The sequence below is a fragment of the Antedon mediterranea genome, chromosome 4, assembly GCF_964355755.1.
Source record: "Antedon mediterranea chromosome 4, ecAntMedi1.1, whole genome shotgun sequence".
Lineage (NCBI taxonomy): Eukaryota > Metazoa > Echinodermata > Crinoidea > Comatulida > Antedonidae > Antedon > Antedon mediterranea.
The window spans coordinates 6,207,378-6,229,970 of NC_092673.1; the positions used below are offsets into that span (position 1 = coordinate 6,207,378).

Sequence of the window (22,593 nt, forward strand, 5' to 3'; positions counted from 1 at the left end):
GTGAAATTAATTATGAAACATGCAAGTTAAAGCAATATGATTGGTTTTAATAACCAATTCCTTAATATTGCAGAATTAGAAGTAACTCAAGTTTCCATGTTAGATTTAGCCAAAGCATAATGTTTACAGCACTTAAAAGTGACCCAAGTTCACTATTGGTTTCAAATAATTTTCACTTCAGATTTAGCCAAAGCATAATGTTTACAGCACTTCAAAGTGACCCAAATTCATTGATGATCACCCTGATTTTCACTCTGATGTCAGGAAGGAGTGGGTAAAACGTGCCTCATCAATGTCTTACTTGGAAAGTAGTAATACTAGTTAAAAGTACAGTGAAATTAATTATGAAACATGCAAGTTAACTAAGCAATATGATTGGTTTCAATAATCAATTCCTTAATATTGCAGAATTAGAAGTAACTCAAGTTTCCGTGTTAGATTTAGCCAAAGCATAATGTTGACAGCACTTAAAAGTGACCCAAGTTCACTATTGGTTTCAAATGATTTTCACTTCAGATTTAGCCCAAGCAAAATGTTTACAGCACTTAAAAGTGACCCAAATTTATTGATGATCACCCAGATGTTCACCCAGATGTTCACTCTGATGATAGGAAGGAGTGGGTAAAACGTGCCTCATCAATGTCTTACTTGGAAAGTAGTAATACTAGTTAAAAGTACAGTGAAATTAATTATGAAACATGCAAGTTAAAGCAATATGATTGGTTTTAATAACCAATTCCTTAATATTGCAGAATTAGAAGTAACTCAAGTTTCCATGTTAGATTTAGCCAAAGCATAATTGTTTACAGCACTTAAAAGTGACCCAAGTTCACTATTGGTTTCAAATGATTTTCACTTCAGATTTAGCCCAAGCATAATGTTTACAGCACTTAAAAGTGACCCAAATTCGTTGATGATCACCCAGATTTTCACTCTGACGATCACCCAGATGTTCACTCTGATGTCAGGAAGGAGTGGGTAAAACTTGCCTCATCAATGCCTTACTTGGAAAGAAGTAAGTACTAGTTAAAAGTACAGTGAAATTAACTATGACACATGCAAGTTAACCAAGCAATATGATTGGTTTCAATAACCAATTCCTTAATATTGCAGAATTAGAAGTAACTCAAGTTAACATTTCCATGTTAGATTTAGCCAAAGCATAATGTTTACAGCACTTCGAAGTGACCCAAATTCATTGATGATCACCCTGATGATCACCCAGATGTTCACTCTGATGTCAGGAAGGAGTGGGTAAAACTTGCCTAATCAATGCCTTACTTGGAAAGAAGTAAGTACTAGTTAAAAGTACAGTGAAATTAACTATGAAACATGCAAGTTAACTAAGCAATATGATTGGTTTCAATAACCAATTTCTTAATATTGCAGAATTAGAAGTAACTCAAGTTTCCATGTTAGATTTAGCCAAAGCATAATGTTTACAGCACTTAAAAGTGACCCAAGTTCACTATTGGTTTCAAATGATTTTCACTTCAGATTTAGCCCAAGCATAATGTTTACAGCACTTCAAAGTGACCCAAATTCATTGATGATCACCCTGATTTTCACTCTGATGATCACCCAGATGTTCACTCTGATGTCAGGAAGGAGTGGGTAAAACTTGCCTCATCAATGCCTTACTTGGAAAGAAGTAAGTACTAGTTAAAAGTACAGTGAAATTAACTATGACACATGCAAGTTAACCAAGCAATATGATTGGTTTCAATAACCAATTCCTTAATATTGCAGAATTAGAAGTAACTCAAGTTAACATTTCCATGTTAGATTTAGCCAAAGCATAATGTTTACAGCACTTCGAAGTGACCCAAATTCATTGATGATCACCCTGATGATCACCCAGATGTTCACTCTGATGTCAGGAAGGAGTGGGTAAAACTTGCCTAATCAATGCCTTACTTGGAAAGAAGTAAGTACTAGTTAAAAGTACAGTGAAATTAACTATGAAACATGCAAGTTAACCAAGCAATATGATTGGTTTCAATAACCAATTCCTTAATATTGCAGAATTAGAAGTAACTCAAGTTTCCATGTTAGATTTAGCCAAAGCATAATGTTTACAGCACTTAAAAGTGACCCAAGTTCACTATTGGTTTCAAATGATTTTCACTTCAGATTTAGCCCAAGCATAATGTTTACAGCACTTCAAAGTGACCCAAATTCATTGATGATCACCCTGATTTTCACTCTGATGATCACCCAGATGTTCACTCTGATGTCAGGAAGGAGTGGGTAAAACTTGCCTAATCAATGCCTTACTTGGAAAGAAGTAAGTACTAGTTAAAAGTACAGTGAAATTAACTATGAAACATGCAAGTTAACTAAGCAATATGATTGGTTTCAATAACCAATTTCTTAATATTGCAGAATTAGAAGTAACTCAAGTTTCCATGTTAGATTTAGCCAAAGCATAATGTTTACAGCAATTAAGTGACCCAAGTTCACTATTAGTTTCAAATGATTTTCACTTCAGATTTAGCCAAAGCATAATGTTTACAGCACTTCAAAGTGACCCAAATTCATTGATGATCACCCTGATTTTCACTCTGATGATCACCCAGATGTTCACTCTGATGATCACCCAGATGTTCACTCTGATGATAGGAAGGAGTGGGTAAAACGTGCCTCATCAATGTCTTACTTGGAAAGTAGTAATACTAGTTAAAAGTACAGTGAAATTAATTATGAAACATGCAAGTTAACTAAGCAATATGATTGGTTTTAATAACCAATTCCTTAATATTGCAGAATTAGAAGTAACTCAAGTTTCCATGTTAGATTTAGCCAAAGCATAATTGTTTACAGCACTTAAAAGTGACCCAAGTTAACTATTGGTTTCAAATGATTTTCACTTCAGATTTAGCCAAAACATAATGTTTACAGCACTTCAAAGTGACCCAAATTCATTGATGATCACCCTGATGTTCACTCTGATGATAGGAAGGAGTGGGTAAAACGTGCCTCATCAATGTCTTACTTGGAAAGTAGTAATACTAGTTAAAAGTACAGTGAAATTAATTATGAAACATGCAAGTTAACTAAGCAATATGATTGGTTTTAATAACCAATTCCTTAATATTGCAGAATTAGAAGTAACTCAAGTTTCCATGTTAGATTTAGCCAAAGCATAATTGTTTACAGCACTTAAAAGTGACCCAAGTTCACTATTGGTTTCAAATGATTTTCACTTCAGATTTAGCCAAAGCATAATGTTTACAGCACTTAAAAGTGACCCAAGTTCACTATTGGTTTCAAATGATTTTCACTTCAGATTTAGCCAAAACATAATGTTTACAGCACTTCAAAGTGACCCAAATTCATTGATGATCACCCTGATTTTCACTCTGACGATCACCCAGATGTTCATTCTGATGTCAGGAAGGAGTGGGTAAAACTTGCCTAATCAATGCCTTACTTGGAAAGAAGTAAGTACTAGTTAAAAGTACAGTGAAATTAACTATGAAACATGCAAGTTAACTAAGCTTATCAATAAATGATAAACTTGTAATAAGTAAGCGTAGAGAAAACCTTATCCCAACGTTTGGTAAAGGTATTTTGGCCTGTAATAGATTCAGAGATAGGTTACCGATGGACCCAGTACTAGAATCTCTAAGAAGAAATGCAGCCAATGGCTTGGAGAGGTGTAGGTGTCCTACTGAAAGATTAAACAATCAACTATACCATACTTATCTAGAATTTTTTTAATGTTTAAGGTGTATTTATATTCGCATTTTAATGTCTTGATTTTTAATGTAATCCACCCTTTTCAGTTTTTGCTGCTGGTGTGGAAGATGTTTTGATCCATAATAAATAATTTTTTTTTAAATAAGTGAAATGAATCAATTAATCTGAAAGAAGGCCACTATACTATGCTGCTCCACCATGACAAAGGGAAGTAAATTTTTTCCAAAGTGAGTTTTTTTTAATGAATATGAATAAATGTATCAATCTGCAAGTGTTACTAGTATGGACATAATTGACATAGTAATATAATGAGACATTCATTTAATTATCTAAAAAAAACATCTTTGATAATCTATAATTATTTATACAACTTTGCTTAGTAACAATTTTTTGAAATACAATATAGTCACTCAGATTGTATTAATTTTATCATTTATCATATCATTATTGGAAAGAAGTACTAGTTAAAAGTACAGAATGAATCTATGGACATCAATTTAGATTAAATGAACCAACCAATTGAAATAAGTCTACCAGATGTTCACTCTGATGATCACCCAGATGTTCACTCTGATGTCAGGAAGAAGTGGGTAAAACTTGCCTCATCAATGCCTTACTTGGAAAGAAGCATGGAGGAAATATATTTCCTCCATGGAAAGAAGTACTAGTTAAAAGTACAGTGAAATTAACTATGAAACAGGCAAGTTAACTAAGCAATATGATTGGTTTCAATAACCAATTCCTTAATATTGCAGAATTAGAAGTAACTCAAGTTTCAAATGATTTTTACTTCACTCTGATGTCAGGAAGAAGTGGGTAAAACTTGCCTCATCAATGCCTTACTTGGAAAGAAGTAAGTACTAGTTAAAAGTACAGTGAAATTAACTATGAAACATGCAAGTTAACAAAGCATTATGATTGGTTTCAATAACCAATTCCTTAATATTGTAATATAATGATATCCTTTTATAATTAAGAAATTAACCTTTGTATCAGAATTCAAATAAGTTCACGAAATTGGCCCAGAAAGTCCAGAGGAGAGTTTGTCCAGATGTTTTAATGACCATTTAGTTTATAATCGAATCCCTAAAGAATAACTTTGTGACTTTTCTCACCGTTAAATCAGGAGAGATTGACACTATTTAAGTACAGATTTGACAGTGTTATCCATCATTGAAATACCTTATTATACCGTTAATCACTTCTACTTAAACACCCCTGGACCAACTTAGGACCAATCGTTACCCTCACAGATGACGTAGTGACATATGCAAATGAACCGAAGCCAATATACCCCCAAGTTTCAGAAGAGCCCAGACACACCTTAAAGCCACCTCACGGAGCACACACCTCACAGCCACTTCTTCAGAAGCAGACCAACACACTTCACACCTCACCGACAGCATCACTGTATACTCTGTTCCTGTTTCTATATTGTATTGAGTATATAACGTATTATTGAATAAACAATGTGTTACTACAGTTTCAAGCGAGTAAGAGTCTTCATTAGAAGTCAGTACCTCAACATAACACTATATTACAATATTGCAGAATTAGAAGTAACTCAAGTTCACTATTGGTTTCAAATGATTTTCACTTCAGATTTAGGCAACCATGAACACGGGACATAGTAGTGAATCTGTAGCTCTTCGAACGATACCGGTACTTGTATGTAAAGGTCAGAAGTGAATTAAAATAAACGCTCTCCTTGATTGGCATGGTGTCAATAGCTGCGTTTTCACCAGGCGCCTTGTTCAATTCCACATGACATTTACGCCGATAGGGGGGTGGTGTGGGGGGAAATGTAATGACGATCCAATCATCGGTGTTGTTTGGACAGAGGCCACTGCTGGACAGACCGCTGAGGATGTAGCGAGTACATACACAAAATACATGAACAGCACTATGTTTAGGGACAGGAAACGATTCATATTCTATGTGGATAATTGTAGCGGCCAAAACAAAAACTGGACACTTTATACAGCAATGGTTGCTGAAGTAAACAAGTTGGAAGGGCCGCAAGAATCTATTTTCCGGTATCTCAAACCAGGTCATACCTTTATGTCTGCCGACTCATTCCATGCACAGATTGAAAAAACCATGAGGGAAAGGAAACATGCGTACGATGCAGATGACTTCACTTCAGTTGTAAACTCTAAAGGATCTGCTTTGGAAATATCACCAGCTGATTTCATCTTGTATGAAAATGGGATGAGCCAAGGCAAATACACTAACAAGCCATTGCTGTTTGACGTACAAGAAGTACGGTTCATTAAAGAATCCACACTGTTGTTTTGGAAAACTTCAATAGACAATGATGAACACAGTTCATGTGACTTTTTAAAGAAGAAAATGGCAGAAAAAATTATGCGTTACGGACATGAGGTCCTGCGATATGCTCCCCCCTGTATTACAAACCCTTGAAAACTTTGAGATCTAATCATTGGCTTGAAATTCTGAAATTTAAATAATTAACTAACATATACCTGATCTAATTTTACCTTTTTTGTCTCATGTGCAATAGGTACTCTCAATCTAATGAATTTTAATCACTTTTTTGCTGTTGTTGATTTTCCCTTTTTTTGTATGACTATTTCGTGTTTGTTTTTTGTATAAATTTGTATTACTTAATGTATTGAATTTTTCTATGTTAATGTTTTGATGTTTTTGTGTATTTTTTATACAGTTTTTATGTAAATGCAATACTTTCAGCTTCTGCTGCTTTTTGTATATATGTTTTTTATACCGAAATAAATAAATAAATTTACTGGAAAAGGGTTGTGCTGAGCCTGTACCGATTGAAGACTTGCATAATAGAGATGGCTACGAATGGTACCTTACTCAAGCAAGATTCAATGCATATTTTTTTATGTACATTAAAATGTACAATTTATGGTATTCAAATTGAACTTGCTAAGCCTTGTTCATAGTGTGAAGATGCTCTAAAAGCTGTAATTATGAGATGTACAGTTGACAATTACGCATCTGAGTGGTATTACCGACTTCGCAAAAAAATGATTACACGACAGTTGGCACAAGCGATTAAAAATGTGAACATTCAACATTCAAGAAATCTATATCTATCTACATTATTACATTTTATAGCAAGTCCATGTTTGTACAAAGCAGCAAAACCCTGTTTTATTTTTTCCCCTATTTTGCTTCCAACATTTAAAACGGATGGGTTCCCTTGATAATGCCTTTGTTTAAAATAATATCTTCTACAGATTTTATACATTTGAATTTATATTAAGATGAGCAACTTTGGGATGCTCGCGTACCTTCTAGTTGTTTAAAATAAACTATATTGTATAAAATGAATCATATTACATCCTTACAATTAGTATTTTGGCATAGTACTGTATCAAATAAAACAAAAATTTAAAAATTAATATACCTTGGAATTAAACCTTCAACACACCGTAAAACCATGAAAAAAGCACCATTTTTGAGGTAGCAAAACTAATCTAGAAAACTGCAGAAAACAACTACGGTAGGGGACACTTTCCAGAGAAAAGAATGCAGGGCAATATATGTTTAAACTTATTACCCTTAGTAAGGGGACATTTTTTGGGGTTCCTAAGGTGTCCTCTTAAAAGGGGTTCCTACAGATTTGTTTTGCCATATACCAGTCAACCATGCGAACCATATAGATAACTATCAAACAGACTAAAATTGCTGCTACTCGGTGGCGTTTGTAGAAGTCAGTCAGACGAAACCATTCTCACTATTTGGTGGCGCCAAACATGTAGACTTCATTCTCTTACCTGCACTATATAATTATAATTATTTAAAATCGTTGTTTTGATTAGATATTTAGACCCATCATCTTCTGAGTTATCTGAAAAATAAGTGTTTAATATGAAATTAAAATGGTAGGTGAAATGTAAAAATCTTCCATCAATCGATATTTTTGGCTAGCATTCCTTTGGAAGATGGTTTTACCATAAAGGCCAATATACACAGACAAAACAGTAAGCAATAGGGAAAATCTTGTGGCTTGTCCCATTAACACAGCGTACGGAATTTGTTAATGGTGTGGTGGACAGTGGGTGCTTATAGGCCTACTATGGCACTTGCATTATTGACACATAAATCAAATCATGTCATTGAATCTCCGCTCAACTGCCCGTCTGTGTTCAGTGTAAATAGATTCTATATTTTTCTGCTCATCAAGACAATCTCAATTTTATTTTATTATCAATAGATTCAAGGTTATGCATAATACATTAAAACATAAAAAGATGTGATTAAAATAGATGAAAAGAATGCTTAAAAACAAGAATGTTTAATATTTGATATACCACCTATTGTTTATTTGTCATGAAAACCAATACAATATGATTAAGGTCTGTCTAAATAATAATGTAAAATTGTGATATATATTGGTGATATTGAGTGGTGTTTTTGTATACCTTTATTACTTGTATAAATTGCAGATTCATATCTTACTTGTGTCAAAATATAATCGTTCTTCATTAAGTTTTCAATCAAATTAAAATGATCTACATGTGGAACTACTCTGTACTCCGTGTTCACTCCGACCGCTTTGCAAGACTAAAATTGAAATTAAAAGATAAAAACACTTCATAATTATACAAATAATTAATGTTTATGAGTTGAATATTAAATCAGTTAAGAGAGGCTGATGCAAAGCTGGGCAAAGTTAAATAGTGTGGAATAAATATATAAAATGGGTAGTCAGGATTGAAATGAAAGGAATATGAAGGTTCCATTGACTGTATTCATCAATTCAAATGTGTGTATTACCTAAGAAAGGTTGCCAACATTAATTTTACATGGTCCCTTTTTTCTTTACATAATTTATAAATAATACATACCCTTGCATAGTCAGATGATTGCTGTTTAAATTCTGGTGATTCCATCTCACCAACCACAACATGCACTACTTCTACACTGCTGCAGTACTTTCCAACATCATCAACATGTGTCATAGGGCTCTCTTGCTTGGCTATGTCTCTATACAACATTTATTTTAAATCTCATTAAGCTTATGTTATAAAATGATTAAAGTTTACTATGCATTGGTAATATTAAAAATAAGTCTTCTGTACTACTGGTTTGATGGTTTACCCAATTTATGAAAACAGTTTCCTAATTCAAGTCTCCTGGGTAAGTGACATTATATCATATATTATATATATAATTCATTAATTTGAAACGATATGACAACAATATGAGAAAATCTGTGAGAATAAGAAAAAGTCACCCCAACCGAGATTCGAACCTTGGACCTTGTGCTGGATATGCAGCTTTCCTAACACTTAGACCACTGGGGCTTTCATGGTATTGTTCAAACTCGATTGGATAACGACTCTTTAACATTTTCGGCGTGGTACGGCGGAACAGCACTAGTCCCTTAATTGTACGCACGCGCACCAGTAGATCAAATTGATACGCCCTCATCTTTCAGTATTTTATGCACACGAAGTGGGATCTCCAAAGAGATACATTTATATATATATATAAACACATCAGGCACAGAACAATTCTAAACCGTTTGATAAGAATTAATGTTCTTTGACTGTTGTGTTTATATTATATATATATATAAATTTTACCAACAGATGAAAACCAGTGGGGGCCTACGATCTCATTTATATGAAGTTTTAGTGCTGTGTTGAAATTAAATCATATTTAAGGCCTTAAAATAGACTTTAGGATGTGTGGAAGACTTTGAAGGCAGGTATCCTTGACCACCTCCGCCCTTTTATATTCATGGTCAATTTTTAGAGCTTCAATAATTCACAAATTGTTCCTTATAACTTACTCTGTCATGTGGACATCATTGTTGACAGACATTTGAAGCAGAGGCTGTAAGTCATACAGCCCACTCATTAGAACAGCACCTACAATGATAGACAACTATATTACCTTTGTATAGGAGGTTTTCATTTAGCATCCATTCAACAATACATTTAAAACAAGAAAAAAATACAACAAATTGGGAATTAAACACGTATAAAACCAAAGTGAATGGATGCAAGGATGACTCATAAAATCGACAAGTAAATTTATTTCCAATGGGTCCAATTTTTTCACAATAGTCTAGGAGGTTATGTTTTCACAATAGTCTAGGCGGTTATGTTTTTCTCTATACAACATTTATTTTAAATCTCATTAAGCTTATGTTATAAAATGATTAAAGTTTACTATGCATTGGTATTGGTAATGTTAAAAAATATTCTTCTGTAGTACTGGTTTGATGGTTTACCCAATTTATGAAAACAGTTTCCTAATTCAAGTCTCCTGGGTAAGTGACATTATATCATATATTATATATATAATTCATTAAATTGAAACGATAATGATATGATAACAATATGTGGAAATCTGTGAGAATAAGAAAAAGTCACCCCAACCGAGATTCGAATTCATATTTCACAATAGTCTAGGAGGTTATGTTTTCACAATAGTCTAGGAGGTTATGTTTTCACAATAGTCTAGGAGGTTATGTTTTCACAATAGTCTAGGAGGTTATGTTTTCACAATAGTCTAGGAGGTTATGTTTTCACAATAGTCTAGGAGGTTATGTTTTCACAATAGTCTAGGAGGTTATGTTTTCACAATAGTCTAGGAGGTTATGTTTTCACAATAGTCTAGGAGGTTATGTTTTCACAATAGTCTAGGAGGTTATGTTTTCACAATAGTCTAGGAGGTTATGTTTTCACAATAGTCTAGGAGGTTATGTTTTCACAATAGTCTAGGAGGTTATGTTTTCACAATAGTCTAGGAGGTTATGTTTTAACAATAGTCTAGGAGGTTATGTTTTAACAATAGTATAGGAGGTTATGTTTTCACAATAGTCTAGGAGGTTATGTTTTAACAATAGTATAGGAGGTTATGTTTTCACAATAGTCTAGGAGTAGGAGGTTATGTTTTCACAATAGTCTAGGTGGTTATGTTTTCATAATTAGTCTAGGAGGTGAACACAATTAAAGGCAACATCTGTGCTATGCCAAGGTGGTTTTATTTTTAAATGCAGGTTTTAAAGAACTTGGTCTCCACATTTCAACCAATGTTACAATAATATTATATTATAGGTTTTTAATGATTTTTTAATTTGTGGTACAATTACACATATTTGAGTGGTTATTAGGAGAAGGATGTTGCAATCTTACCTCTTATTGGGTTTCTGGTCAGTTGAAGTTGCTGTACCCAATCAACTTCCAGTATTCTTGCAGCCAAATGACCACCAGCTGAATGCCCTGTTATATATATTCCCCTGAGTAACAAAAATTAGATTACAATAGGAAAACGTTCCATTATTACAAAAAAAAACTTGTATCAAATTACAAATTGTAAATAAAAAATGTAGCAGTAAAAAGCATTAAAAATATATACAAAAATGGAATAAAAAATCTACAAAAATAAACATATTATATTTAATTATTCAATAGAATTATTTATGAGGCAGAAAACATGGTTTTGGGATATATTTTGAAATATTAAATTCCCAATCTTATCAAAAATTAAATATACATAATTAAAATAAATGTGTATAAAAACGAAATTTTGTAATTGTAACTCTCTGCTCTATTGTATCAAAAAAAGTATTTTGTAAACTGTATGTATGGGTCGATCCTCCAGTTTCTTTTATTTATCCAAAACATAATGATAAAACAACAAACACCATAACATATTGGAATCTACGCTCACGTTAGCCATTCGCGTTTTCGCAAATTGCGATTGGAGTTGTCAATTTGCGAACATTTTTTTTAATCATTCGCAAAACTTTTTCCTTAAAAACTCAAAACTTCGTCCGCCTAGGCCCTACCTAGGCTTCAAATATTAAAGTTTTATGTAAACCACAACGACTTCGCCGCCGTCGCCAGCCTATAATAAGTGACAGCGATGTAGCGTTACTTACCATCAACAACGTTTTTTTCGCGTCACTCGAATAAATTAAAACGAGTTTTCCGCTAGGAGGCCTATTTATTGTACAGGCGAATAGTTGTAAATCGCGTTATCTGTAAATGTACACGCGCCCGACTAAGGAGAATAATTGTAATTACAAACAAACAAACAAACTGCGCATGTGTACAGATGCAAATATCGCGCAATAACAAACATGCTGCATGAACATTCCGACGTCGTCGTAGTTCGTTTGTGGTGTGTGTTACGATGTTTTCATGAGTGAATAAGAAGCATACAACTCAAAAACTATTTATTATATTGTTTGTGATGAAAAACTTCATCCAGGCAGGCTGCATATGCTGATAATTGAAGCCGATCATACATGACTCGGCCGTGGCATATAGATAGTCAACTATTGAGTAGACCTCCTTGGCCGTGGCAACTGGTATCGCGTCAGGCCGGTTAGGCTGCAGTAGATAGGCCTAACATTTTTTAATGCGGTCATATTTTATTTGTATTTTAATCACAAATTTTGAATGAATAAAAATTTAAAATTTAGCCATTTTCCTGGTTTATAAAATTCGCGAAAGAATTTGCAATTTTGCGAACAAAAATCGGCGACCGTACGCAAATTTTGCGAAAGCAAATTTGACCTTAGCGTTAGCGTAGGGAATAATGGATATTTTAAAAAGAGAGAGAACAGACAAGCAGTGCCTATCAAGTGCAACATCAGAAACAAAATAACATACAGTAGATATCAAACAAATTATGTGAAAATTAATTAATACCAAAATGTATTAAGTATAAGTTTTACGATAACATAATAATTATAAGCATATCTGCTTTAAAAGAGATAACTAATAAATGAAACAAAAAAAAAGCACAATACAAATTAATATATATACCTTGATTTTGGAAACTTATTCAAAATAAAAGCAAATGCTGCCTTGCATTGGTTTACTATTTCCGGCATAGATACTGTTGAAATACAAAAAAAACACCACAAATTTAATAAAAGGATTCCACAACTTTGGTGAAAAACTAACATGGTAGACAATAGAGAGTGAATGCCGATACAAATATTATACCAATAGATAGTCAACCGGTCAGGGATTAAAGCAAAACCACTGTTCAAATATCATTTAGTATATAAAAATAACCTACAATATATAACATAACATTATATTATTGTTAAAGCATGGTGAAGAATGCATTCCTGCATTAATATGCTCAACACACTCAGCAATGTAAACTCAGTGGTACATGACTACGTAGGGGTCAAGGCGAATGTTCAGTGTATCGATTGGCGCATAGCTGCGTCGTGAAAACGAAACATTGGTGTTCGTTTCACCGGACCGGAACTGTGCCGGCACAGGTGTGAAATACTCTTTAATCTGTTAAATAGTTGATAATGTGATCATAAATTCACATGTACAGTCGACTCCGCCTAAGTCGAATCTAATGGGACCGGTATAAAAATTTGAGTTACGCGAACTTCGACTTACAGATTTCCCCAAAAAATGCTAGGCCTAGGCCTAGGTTCACTTACTAGCTGCGCTATGGCTAGGCCTAGTAGTGGTGGACCCTAGCCTGTCGCGATCGCGGCCCACGCGATGAGCCTTCTTGAATTGAATTTGCTTAGCTAGCTAGCTAGGCCTAATAAATGCTAAGCCTCTTTATCGACAATGATAAACTGTATTTTTCCGAAACAATACAAAAACGTATAATAAATACATTTCGGTTCTTATTCGAAATCGGTATCCATTGTTTATTGCCATCTGTCTAGCACAAAATAGGTACCCACAAAACGCCGCTCAAGTTCTCAACTCTGAAACAACTCATACACTATACACTAGCGCGAGTTGTAGGACGCCGCCTATACTATACAACCTGCTTGAGAGAACCGATATGGTCCCACATTTTCCCCTCTGTTGTTTGTTTATCGAATTACGTACGTTTCATCGGCTTTTTTAACGCGTTGTTGCCGCGTAATTTGTGACTTCGACGTATACGATATAAATCACTAAAGAATATGTGTATTCGGACCGCAAAAAGACGTCGACTTAGACGAATTTCGACTTAGAAAAATTCGACTTAGAAATAAAAATTACATAGTAATGTATAGGAAAGAATTGGGACTTTCCTAAAAATTCGACTTTCGCGATTTTTCGACTTACGCGAATTCGACTGATAACAAAAACTTGCTTTCAGATCTTACCCTTTGGTGCTAGGTCATATCCCATGGCAATATATATTGCACCATGTTTTACAAATTGGTCAGCAATACCCATGTGATTTTCAGGACTGAAAAATAATGAATTTATTTATTTTTATCGCAATTCAATATATACACAAATATAGTAGAACCTCCATTTTACGTACGGTACGGGACCGAAAGGCGTACGTAAAACAAGGGATTCGTAAAATCAAGGTTGACCTTAAATTCATCCCAAGTACGTAGAGATCATAGCTACTGTATAAGGGCTACCGTGGCAGTACTACTTTACTGTACAGCATGCAGGTGGTCACTAGCTAGGCCTGGCCAGGCTAGCAAGATGTGAGGCCTAACTAAAAAAGTACAGTATACAGGCTGTGCGATTAAAATATCAATGTTCTTGTATTTTCTATCAATAAAAACAGTCGCTGCTGTAGGGGAATGCTTGTGTGTAGCTAGCTTGTCTCTCACACAGCAGAATTCCTCACACAGCCATTTTTATTATGCTTTGTTGTTGTTAAATTGCATCCTCAATGTAAGAAAAGGATGATGTCATCGGTTATTTTAAGCGTACGTAAAATCCAGGGAACGTAAAATCAGGGTACGTAAAACGAGGTTCTACTGTACTTCATTATTATTTATTTATAAATTAAATTATAAAGTACTACAAAATTGTTTTAAAATCAATACCAAATTAAAATTTTAAGTAATAAAATGTTTTGCCACACCATTTATTTTTTTCAATCCACTGGGTATAGTAATTTGAACTAGTTTGTATTTATTAAAAAAAAAAGTAAGTCAATATAAAAAACGAATAAAAAAGCCTAGAAAATGCTATAGTTGAATTTAAAATGTTACATATATTTATATATTGAATTTATAATGTTACATAAGGTCCTTGTAAATCCAGAAATAAGTTTTTTTTTTACATAGTACATTTTTCATGAGCACAAGTTTGTAAAAAATACTGTGGTATATTTTTGGCAGCAGAAATAGTCATTATAGCTAAAAAAAGTTAACACCATTTTGAGGCAGATAAGTACAAGCAAAATTTAATTTTAACCAATGAACTCACCAGCCCTCTACCCAATATCCTCCATGAATGAATACAATCACTGGGGCATCTGAAAATTCAGAAATGACAAAATTAAAAAAACATGTTAAAGCTCAGGTACAGGCATGAATTTTTAATAACATTTTTGGTTAATTGTACATAAATCAAATATTTGTAACAGAAATCAAGACGAAGAAACATGAATTTCCCTTAATATGGTCAAATACAAAATTTGGCAAAATTCTTCCATAAAAACCAGAAAGATTCTTTTTTCAGTTGTTAGGTAGTTAACCTAATGTAATAATATGTCTGGTAACTCCCTAGAAGGTGAAAAAAGATGGTGGATATACGGTGGATAATTTTTGCCATAGCATGAAAATAAAAATCTGAAGTTGAATAAAAATACCAGAAATGTATTATTAATATTAATCAAGTTATATTACCTATAGTCATCTGATAACATTTTTTACCACACTGTTTAGTTTTCATAGCTTTTTAAAATGCCTCTTTATTTACAAAATTTGTGTACAAAAGAATAGAGATTTTACTGTGTAATTTGAACTGATAAGAAAGTGCTTATTTTCAACACAAATAAAATCCCAAAAATTATGAAACATAGGGGGAAACTATAGATCGATAATTATTGGAATGTATGATCAATAGAAATTTTTTGCCTGCACCTGGCCATTAAACATACTGTATTAAGGGTGAAAAAACAATATAATAAGCCTCACCGTCGATTTTAAAGCCACTGATATTTTTAAACAATTTTTATTTAAAAAAAAAAAAAACTAAAAATTCTGATAAAATTGTAGCATTATGTGTGTACAGCAACAATTTTATTGCATTTACATGATTTTTTTTTTATTTGAAAATGTATGTTTAGTGATTCATTCGTTCATGTTTTAAAGGGCAGTGTTTAAAATGGTAGCATATCAATGTTGATGACCTATCAAAATGATAGTACTTTGAAAAAACGCACAACCTACCCTTTATTATTCAGAGGTGGTTGACTGACGCTTAACAAGTTTATTGGCCTTGAAATTTTGTAAAGTTTAATAGCAGTTTTTTAGCCATAAACAGCAGTAGTTAATCCTCTCAATGATGATCGTTATAATTAACAATTCAAGGGTCAGAGAAGAACGTAATATTAATGGTCACGTCAGTTTAAATTTTACTGGTGGTTGTTATAAGTTTTACTGGTCCATATTTCAAACAAGCATGTATTCAAATGTTATCAATTTCATATCATAATCTTAGAAGCGCAAACAATTAAATTTCTCACCATCATTATGTTCTGGTTGGTACACGATTTCTAATTTCTGAGAATCATAAGGGCCATAAAGAACACTTTCTGTACTGTACTTTTCTTGAACCTTCTTTGAACCTAAAAAAAATTATTATATAATATAAGTTGATTTTATTTTAATGAAGCGCCTGTTCTGTGCCAAGATACCAGCAGATGATGATATGACTGTGCTTAGTTTATCAGGGTAAACAGCCTGTTTTTTAACCACCTAAAGAAGTGTCAACAAATTACCCTAATTTATTGGTAGCAAAACAGGAGAAATATCAAAACCAGCCAGTTAAATACATCCAATCTATTTTGTGTTATCCATGTAACCGCCGCTCTGTGCACATTTTCGATATGGTTATTTGATTTAGCTAAAGCTAAACTGTAGCATCTTAAATGTCATAGCATGCTGCATTTTTGGTAATGTATTTTGTTACTCTTTTTTCATTGACACCACCCATTGATTTAATTAATTTTTTGATAGCAAATAATCATCATACCAGAAATATAGTTGCAATGTGAAAATTATATTTTTTAAACACAATTTTTAAATATTCGGCATTTATGCAGCAGAAATAGGCCATATGATACTGTGCATGGTACCTTAAGTAATGTATTAATTGGTCTGAGCAGGAATGTCCCCCAAAATATCTAGAGTGTTGATGTCTGAAAGTTAAGGATGGGTTATGTGTCTTTGGTACTGTAGGTGTTGAATTTATACTGAGTGGAAAACCTAAAACATGATTTTGGTTGAGTAAAACTCTGTCTACACTATCAAACTTTATGTGACAACAAAATATGATTTGCCAAATAGACACGATGTATTTACCAAATTTGAACATATCTCTACCATATTTGGGCACATCACACTTTTTAATCAAACTAGTTTGTAGACAAAAGGTGTCTAAAGGTCATTACTGCCCACCATAATTACAGTACAGAAAGGAAATAATGCAACTTTACCTACGAAGTAGCTTCGTAGATAGAACGTAGGCTACGTTGTTGGCTTCGTAGGTTCCATTGTTTGGCTTCGTAACCTCAATAAAAAACTTTCAATGAGCTACGTTCTGAACTTCGTAGGGAGTTCGTAACCTACTACGATGTTCTTAGTGAAGTAAGGTGTGAAATTAATGTGTTAAATTTAACTGGCGGAGGACAAAGTTGTAAATTAATAAAAAATAAATAATATTTTTTAATCGTAATCTTTTCCTTCGTGTGTGTTTAAATTTGCCACGATGTATAATGTAGAGAGAGACACGATTTCAACACAGGTGAACCGCAACGAACAGGCCAACTAATAAACATAATAAGCGAACGTCCAGTCCCATCCAGAAACGTTGCCGAGAAAAAAAGATCGTAAACAATTCATTCTAAATATAGCATCAGGACGTTCAATCGGTCTCTCAAAAAGACTGCCGACAGAAGACCGTAATTAATACAGACCTAGTTTTTTTTGGTCACATGGCATGAAACGCGATACTCTCTGCTTACTGCAATCTCTCACATGTTTTTTTTTACTCAGTACGAGCATGAGAGGGTGGCTACCGTCTGACGACGATAAAACAGTAATTAAGATCGTGTACCTGGATTTTGTGTCACATGACATGAAACATAATACTCTCTCTAAACTGCTCAGCTCACATGTTTTTTCCCCTCCAAATTCTGGTCGGGCCTTTTTCTTTATACATGTCGTAATCATTTTAAAAGGCCTATTATGTGTGTTAAATCTTAATATGGAACATATATTTATTTTGCATATATTTTGTTGGTGTCCTAGCCTAGGTGTCGTTTTTATAATTCGCTAACCCAACAAGGTAGGAATAAATAATTTATAGTGTAGGCCGCCGAAACAGGCTAGGCCTAGCCTCGACTCTCTCTACATGAGCTGAGGTCCACCGGCCCGATGTCGTTTCGTCGGCGGATTTCCGTCCAAATTAGGATAACCGATGCGTAGGGCGGCTACAAAAATTGACCTACTATCTTTAGGTAGGATTTTAATTAGCAAACAATACATTGTTTGTTTGCATTGTCCATGCTTCTACGAAGCACCCTACGATCGAGGCGTAGCCTAGATTTCATAACAATACATCGTAGGCTGAGAACAATACATCGTAGGCTACGAACAATACATCGTAGGAGAGAACAATACATCGTAGGCTACAAACAATACATCGTAGGAGACCTACGTTCTACCTACGAAAGCCTACGCGTAGATACGAAGCAGTAATTTCTTTCTGTACTGTACATCCTTGAAACAATAAATAGTGTGCTTATATACTGGTCTTTGCATGGAAATTGATCAAAAGTACGGCTTATATCTGAGGGTGGATGAAACATATGTTAAATTATACAAATGATTTAATTGATATTTAAAAATTGAGAAAACATAACCCGGTGGCTCCAAAATTGTTGATATAAACCGAAATAATAAATTAGAAAATTACTAAAAGTACCTGTAGTCATAACTTTGAAGTGCACATCAGTAACTTCGTTTGGTGGTAGACGTTGAGACCATGCGCTGGGAGTATATGCTTTTTCCAAGTACTGTACAAATTATAACAAACTAAAATATTATGAAATAATAATGCTTGAGTATTTATATAGTATTAGTAACAACTTATGCTATAGAGAGCCATTGCTCACTGTTCTGATAGGCCTTCATACTTTAATCTTGAGGCCTGGCAATGATAGTCACGAAACTAAGCTGGCAATGGATTTTTGTAGGGTGCTGAGTATATTAAAAAATATTAGTATTTTTTGGATGATGTACAGTATTGAAAATATTTGTTCTAATTTTAAAGGAATCTTAAGGTACAGTACTTATTATTGTTCTTGGCTTAACTGAAAGAAATTCCTACCTAAATCACTACACAGGGAGACAATCCCCTATACTTTTCAAATAGTATAAGTACTTTAACATGCACTTCATGTAAAGTACCGTACACAGGACGAGGGAATTACAGTAAAGGCTAAGTCAAACAGCATTGTACAACGAGGCCCAATAAAAGTCTTGACTCGTCGGTGCTGTCTGAGTTGAATCCCGACGAGACGTCGTGGGAAAGCGTCGGCCGAAGTTTTTAGGTTTCCACGAGAACTTTAAACATTTCTCAAGACAGGATAAAATCAATATGGTATACTATAAAAACAGACTTGAAACCATGCCTATCACATGCTATCTAGGTCTAGTCCATTTAATTACTATCCATTACATCATCCCACGCTGATGTTGTCTTCTATTTTGTGATCTGACGAGAACTATATTTTGCAACGATGTTAGTACTAACTAACTACTAGCCTACTAGGCCCTACTTACTAGATCCTAGTTAGTAGTAGGTGGGCCTAGGTTTCTCTAGTAGGCCTAGCCTAGTTAGTTTACTACAGTCACTAGCCTAGGCCCAGTCTGTCCAGTACAGGTGCGGCCTAAATAAAAAGCTAAGTCTAAAGATAGGCCTACCTCATATAGAATAGAGTAGGTTTAATATTTTTATTTGTTAAATTAATAAAATAAAATAGGCCAGAAGGCCTAGTTGTTTTAATAGTTATATTTCATAGCCAAATATTAATAATACTACTATACTACTAGAATAGAGTAGGTTTAATATTTTTATTTGTTAAATTAATAAAATAAAATAGGCCAGAAGGCCTAGTTGTTTTAATAGTTATATTTCATAGCCAAATATTAATAATACTACTATACTACTAGGCCTACTGTACTTCATTTGGGCTATGCACTTTCGCACCACATTCTTTCTAGCCTACCCAATTCAAAAACATTCACCCGCTCTGCACGACAACGGTTGCGGGATGATTCGGCCCACTTACATTTCTCGGCTTTGATATGCATTTTATAAGCATAAATAAAGCTTTTCCCCAAACTTTATTTTCAGAGAGACTAGGCCTATGGGGTAGTACTACTAGGGATAAAGATGCAATAAAGCAAACATTTTGAAAACATTGTCGAAAATGATCATTTTTTAGTCACGCGATCGAACGATATAAACAAGTTACGCCCTCTGTTGGCCGCTTGGCGAATTGCACCAAGTTTTCAAAGTAATAAATAAATTGAATATAAAATTACGTTTTTTAGTAATTTATTTTATATATTATATCAACATTGTCAATATCAATAAAATACAGATTGTTAAACACCTTTAAAAACTTGATAAATTAAATACCACAAAAAAAATGAATATGAATTTGGTTTAAAGTGGGCCGAATCGTCCCGGATTCCTCTGCTGCACACACGACACGTCACGGCGGCGGACGAAGTCTTACTCTAACTATTCTTAGGCATTAAGTCGTATTTAAGGTGCGAAACTGCATTATCGCCATTCAGCAAAGTTACTAACTGGTTATTTAAAAAATAAATACTCACATTACTTGTCATTCTTGAACACACAGCGAATCAACACGTGGTGTGTGGTGGATGGGGTGGTGGGTGGGTGTTTGATGAATAGAGTGTGGTGGTGGTGGTGACGCGAGCTAGCTGCTGCTGAGCTGCTGTGTGGGCACACACGTCACTCTCTGATGCGGTAATAAAAAAAAGGACGAATGGTGGCGTCACATAACTACCGTCCAATCAGGATCGCCACCTTTTCAAGGTTGGAACTCATCACTTTTGATGGGATATAATAAGTATTCAAATTCAAATCACAGTTCATATATCAAACTAAATATACTAAATTCATTCAGCAAAATTTTTGTCTTTTTTACAATTTTTTCTTAGATTACTTGTTTACGTTTTTCTGTCGACGTAAGGTATAATTATAACTTACTGAAGCTTATAAAATCACATGAAAACAAAACGTCACATACACACATTTTTGATATTGTTTATTGGTGTTTTTGCTTGTATAAAATTATGTCGCAAAGCTGAGTGGGTTGTTACTTACTTTTCACTGTTGTTTAGAATTTAAATTTTAAACAAGATCACAGAATGAAAGATTAAAAGACTATGACAAACATTCAGCAAAATAATAATTATGCTACTACAGTAAAAACATGTTAGCCATATTAAACAAATTAATTGGCCAACTATTAGTAATATAATATCACCTCCTCTATAGTTGAATATGTCTGGTTTGACATACAGTATAAAAATAAGTGTTATAAAGCTCTATCTACACTATCAAACTTGTTTGACAAAAAAGTGCCCATATAATAGCACATTGTAAATAAGTGCCCCAATTCAACTCTTTTGTTGCCTTGCCACTTATATTTTAGATATTGTACTTATGTTTTTTTATTGAAATAAAGATAATGATATATAAAATATGGTGGTGATATGCCCACATAATGGTACTGATATGATATCACCGTGTCCATATGGGCACATAACATTTTCTTGTCACATAAGGTTTGATAGTGTAGACAGAGCTTTATACAAAATACATCGCAAGTGACAGTTTGTCAGTAGAACACTAGTTTGTACTTTTACATATTACATATTAACAGTCAAAAAACGTTTGGAGTACGTATTTATATTATTATATCTTTCAATAGGACTACATTGATGATGATTACTGCCTTTCCGCTGAAAAGTCTGCCCTCATTTCCGCTTGGGCTGCTCCGTAAATATCTTTTACCAGTTTCTTCTAGTCTGATACATTGAATTGGCAGTTAATAGGACTTAAAAATTAATAGGTGATGTTTCACTTATAAGCTACTGTTTTATGGACAAAATAAATAGAAACACACAGGCCTACAGAAGTCTGATCAGCCTGGATAGTCGCAGTGTACTAGTAGTGGAGGAACACATGTATTACAATAGGTGCCTTATTTTTTATATTCATTTGTACACTATATACACATGTATCAGTATGCAAATGTTGAATTTGCATAATGATGAATACTTCTTTCTACACCATTTGAAACGTGTTATCAGAAACAATATGTGCCATCTAAGAACACCTTCATTTTTTACAGTTACAAAAACAATAAATTGGTTTAATATTAATATTAAATAAGTGGTTCAAAATGTAAATTTAAAGTCAATATAATAAATCATAACATTGTTTTATCCTTGCAAGAATATAGACTTTTATTTTGGTTGTAATTTAAAAACTAAATCAAATCAATCAAATATATATATTTATCATAATTGTAATCATCATAGTCTATGAAAACAAAAATGAATGATCTGAAGACATGGCACATGTTCAACAAATGAGATTTAATTATACAAATTTCAGTCTTTCTTGGAAATACATGTAATGGTGGTGTACAATCTGTTTTTTGAAAGAATAATGTAGAACATACAACAGGGCAGCACTTAAAATATCATTGTTCCTTTCAAGTTTAAGACTGTATATTACATCAAAATATTTGAGAACTGTTTTATCAAAATATGGATATACCTAAAAGAGAAGTGAAGTGAATAAATAATTAAAATGTATTGTCCCCCAAAAACATGAAAAATGAAGATTAATTAAATCAGACTTTGAATAGGTT

General features: G+C 33.6%; 1 protein-coding gene across 1 annotated transcript; it reads right to left on the reverse strand.

Annotated features, from left to right (window-relative positions):
- Positions 1–4,528: 4,528 nt before the first annotated feature.
- LOC140047952 (kynurenine formamidase-like) lies at positions 4,529–20,612 on the reverse strand. Its single transcript, XM_072092982.1, has 12 exons — positions 20,519–20,612; positions 18,597–18,687; positions 16,135–16,236; positions 14,871–14,919; positions 13,799–13,884; positions 12,486–12,558; positions 10,845–10,948; positions 9,494–9,572; positions 8,544–8,682; positions 8,155–8,259; positions 7,464–7,543; positions 4,529–4,539 (listed from the first exon to the last, which is right to left on the reverse strand). The coding sequence occupies exons 1-11, from the start codon at positions 20,528–20,530 to the stop codon at positions 7,511–7,513; spliced, it is 873 nt and encodes a 290-aa protein (XP_071949083.1). The 5' UTR covers positions 20,531–20,612; the 3' UTR covers positions 4,529–4,539; positions 7,464–7,510.
- Positions 20,613–22,593: the final 1,981 nt, after the last annotated feature.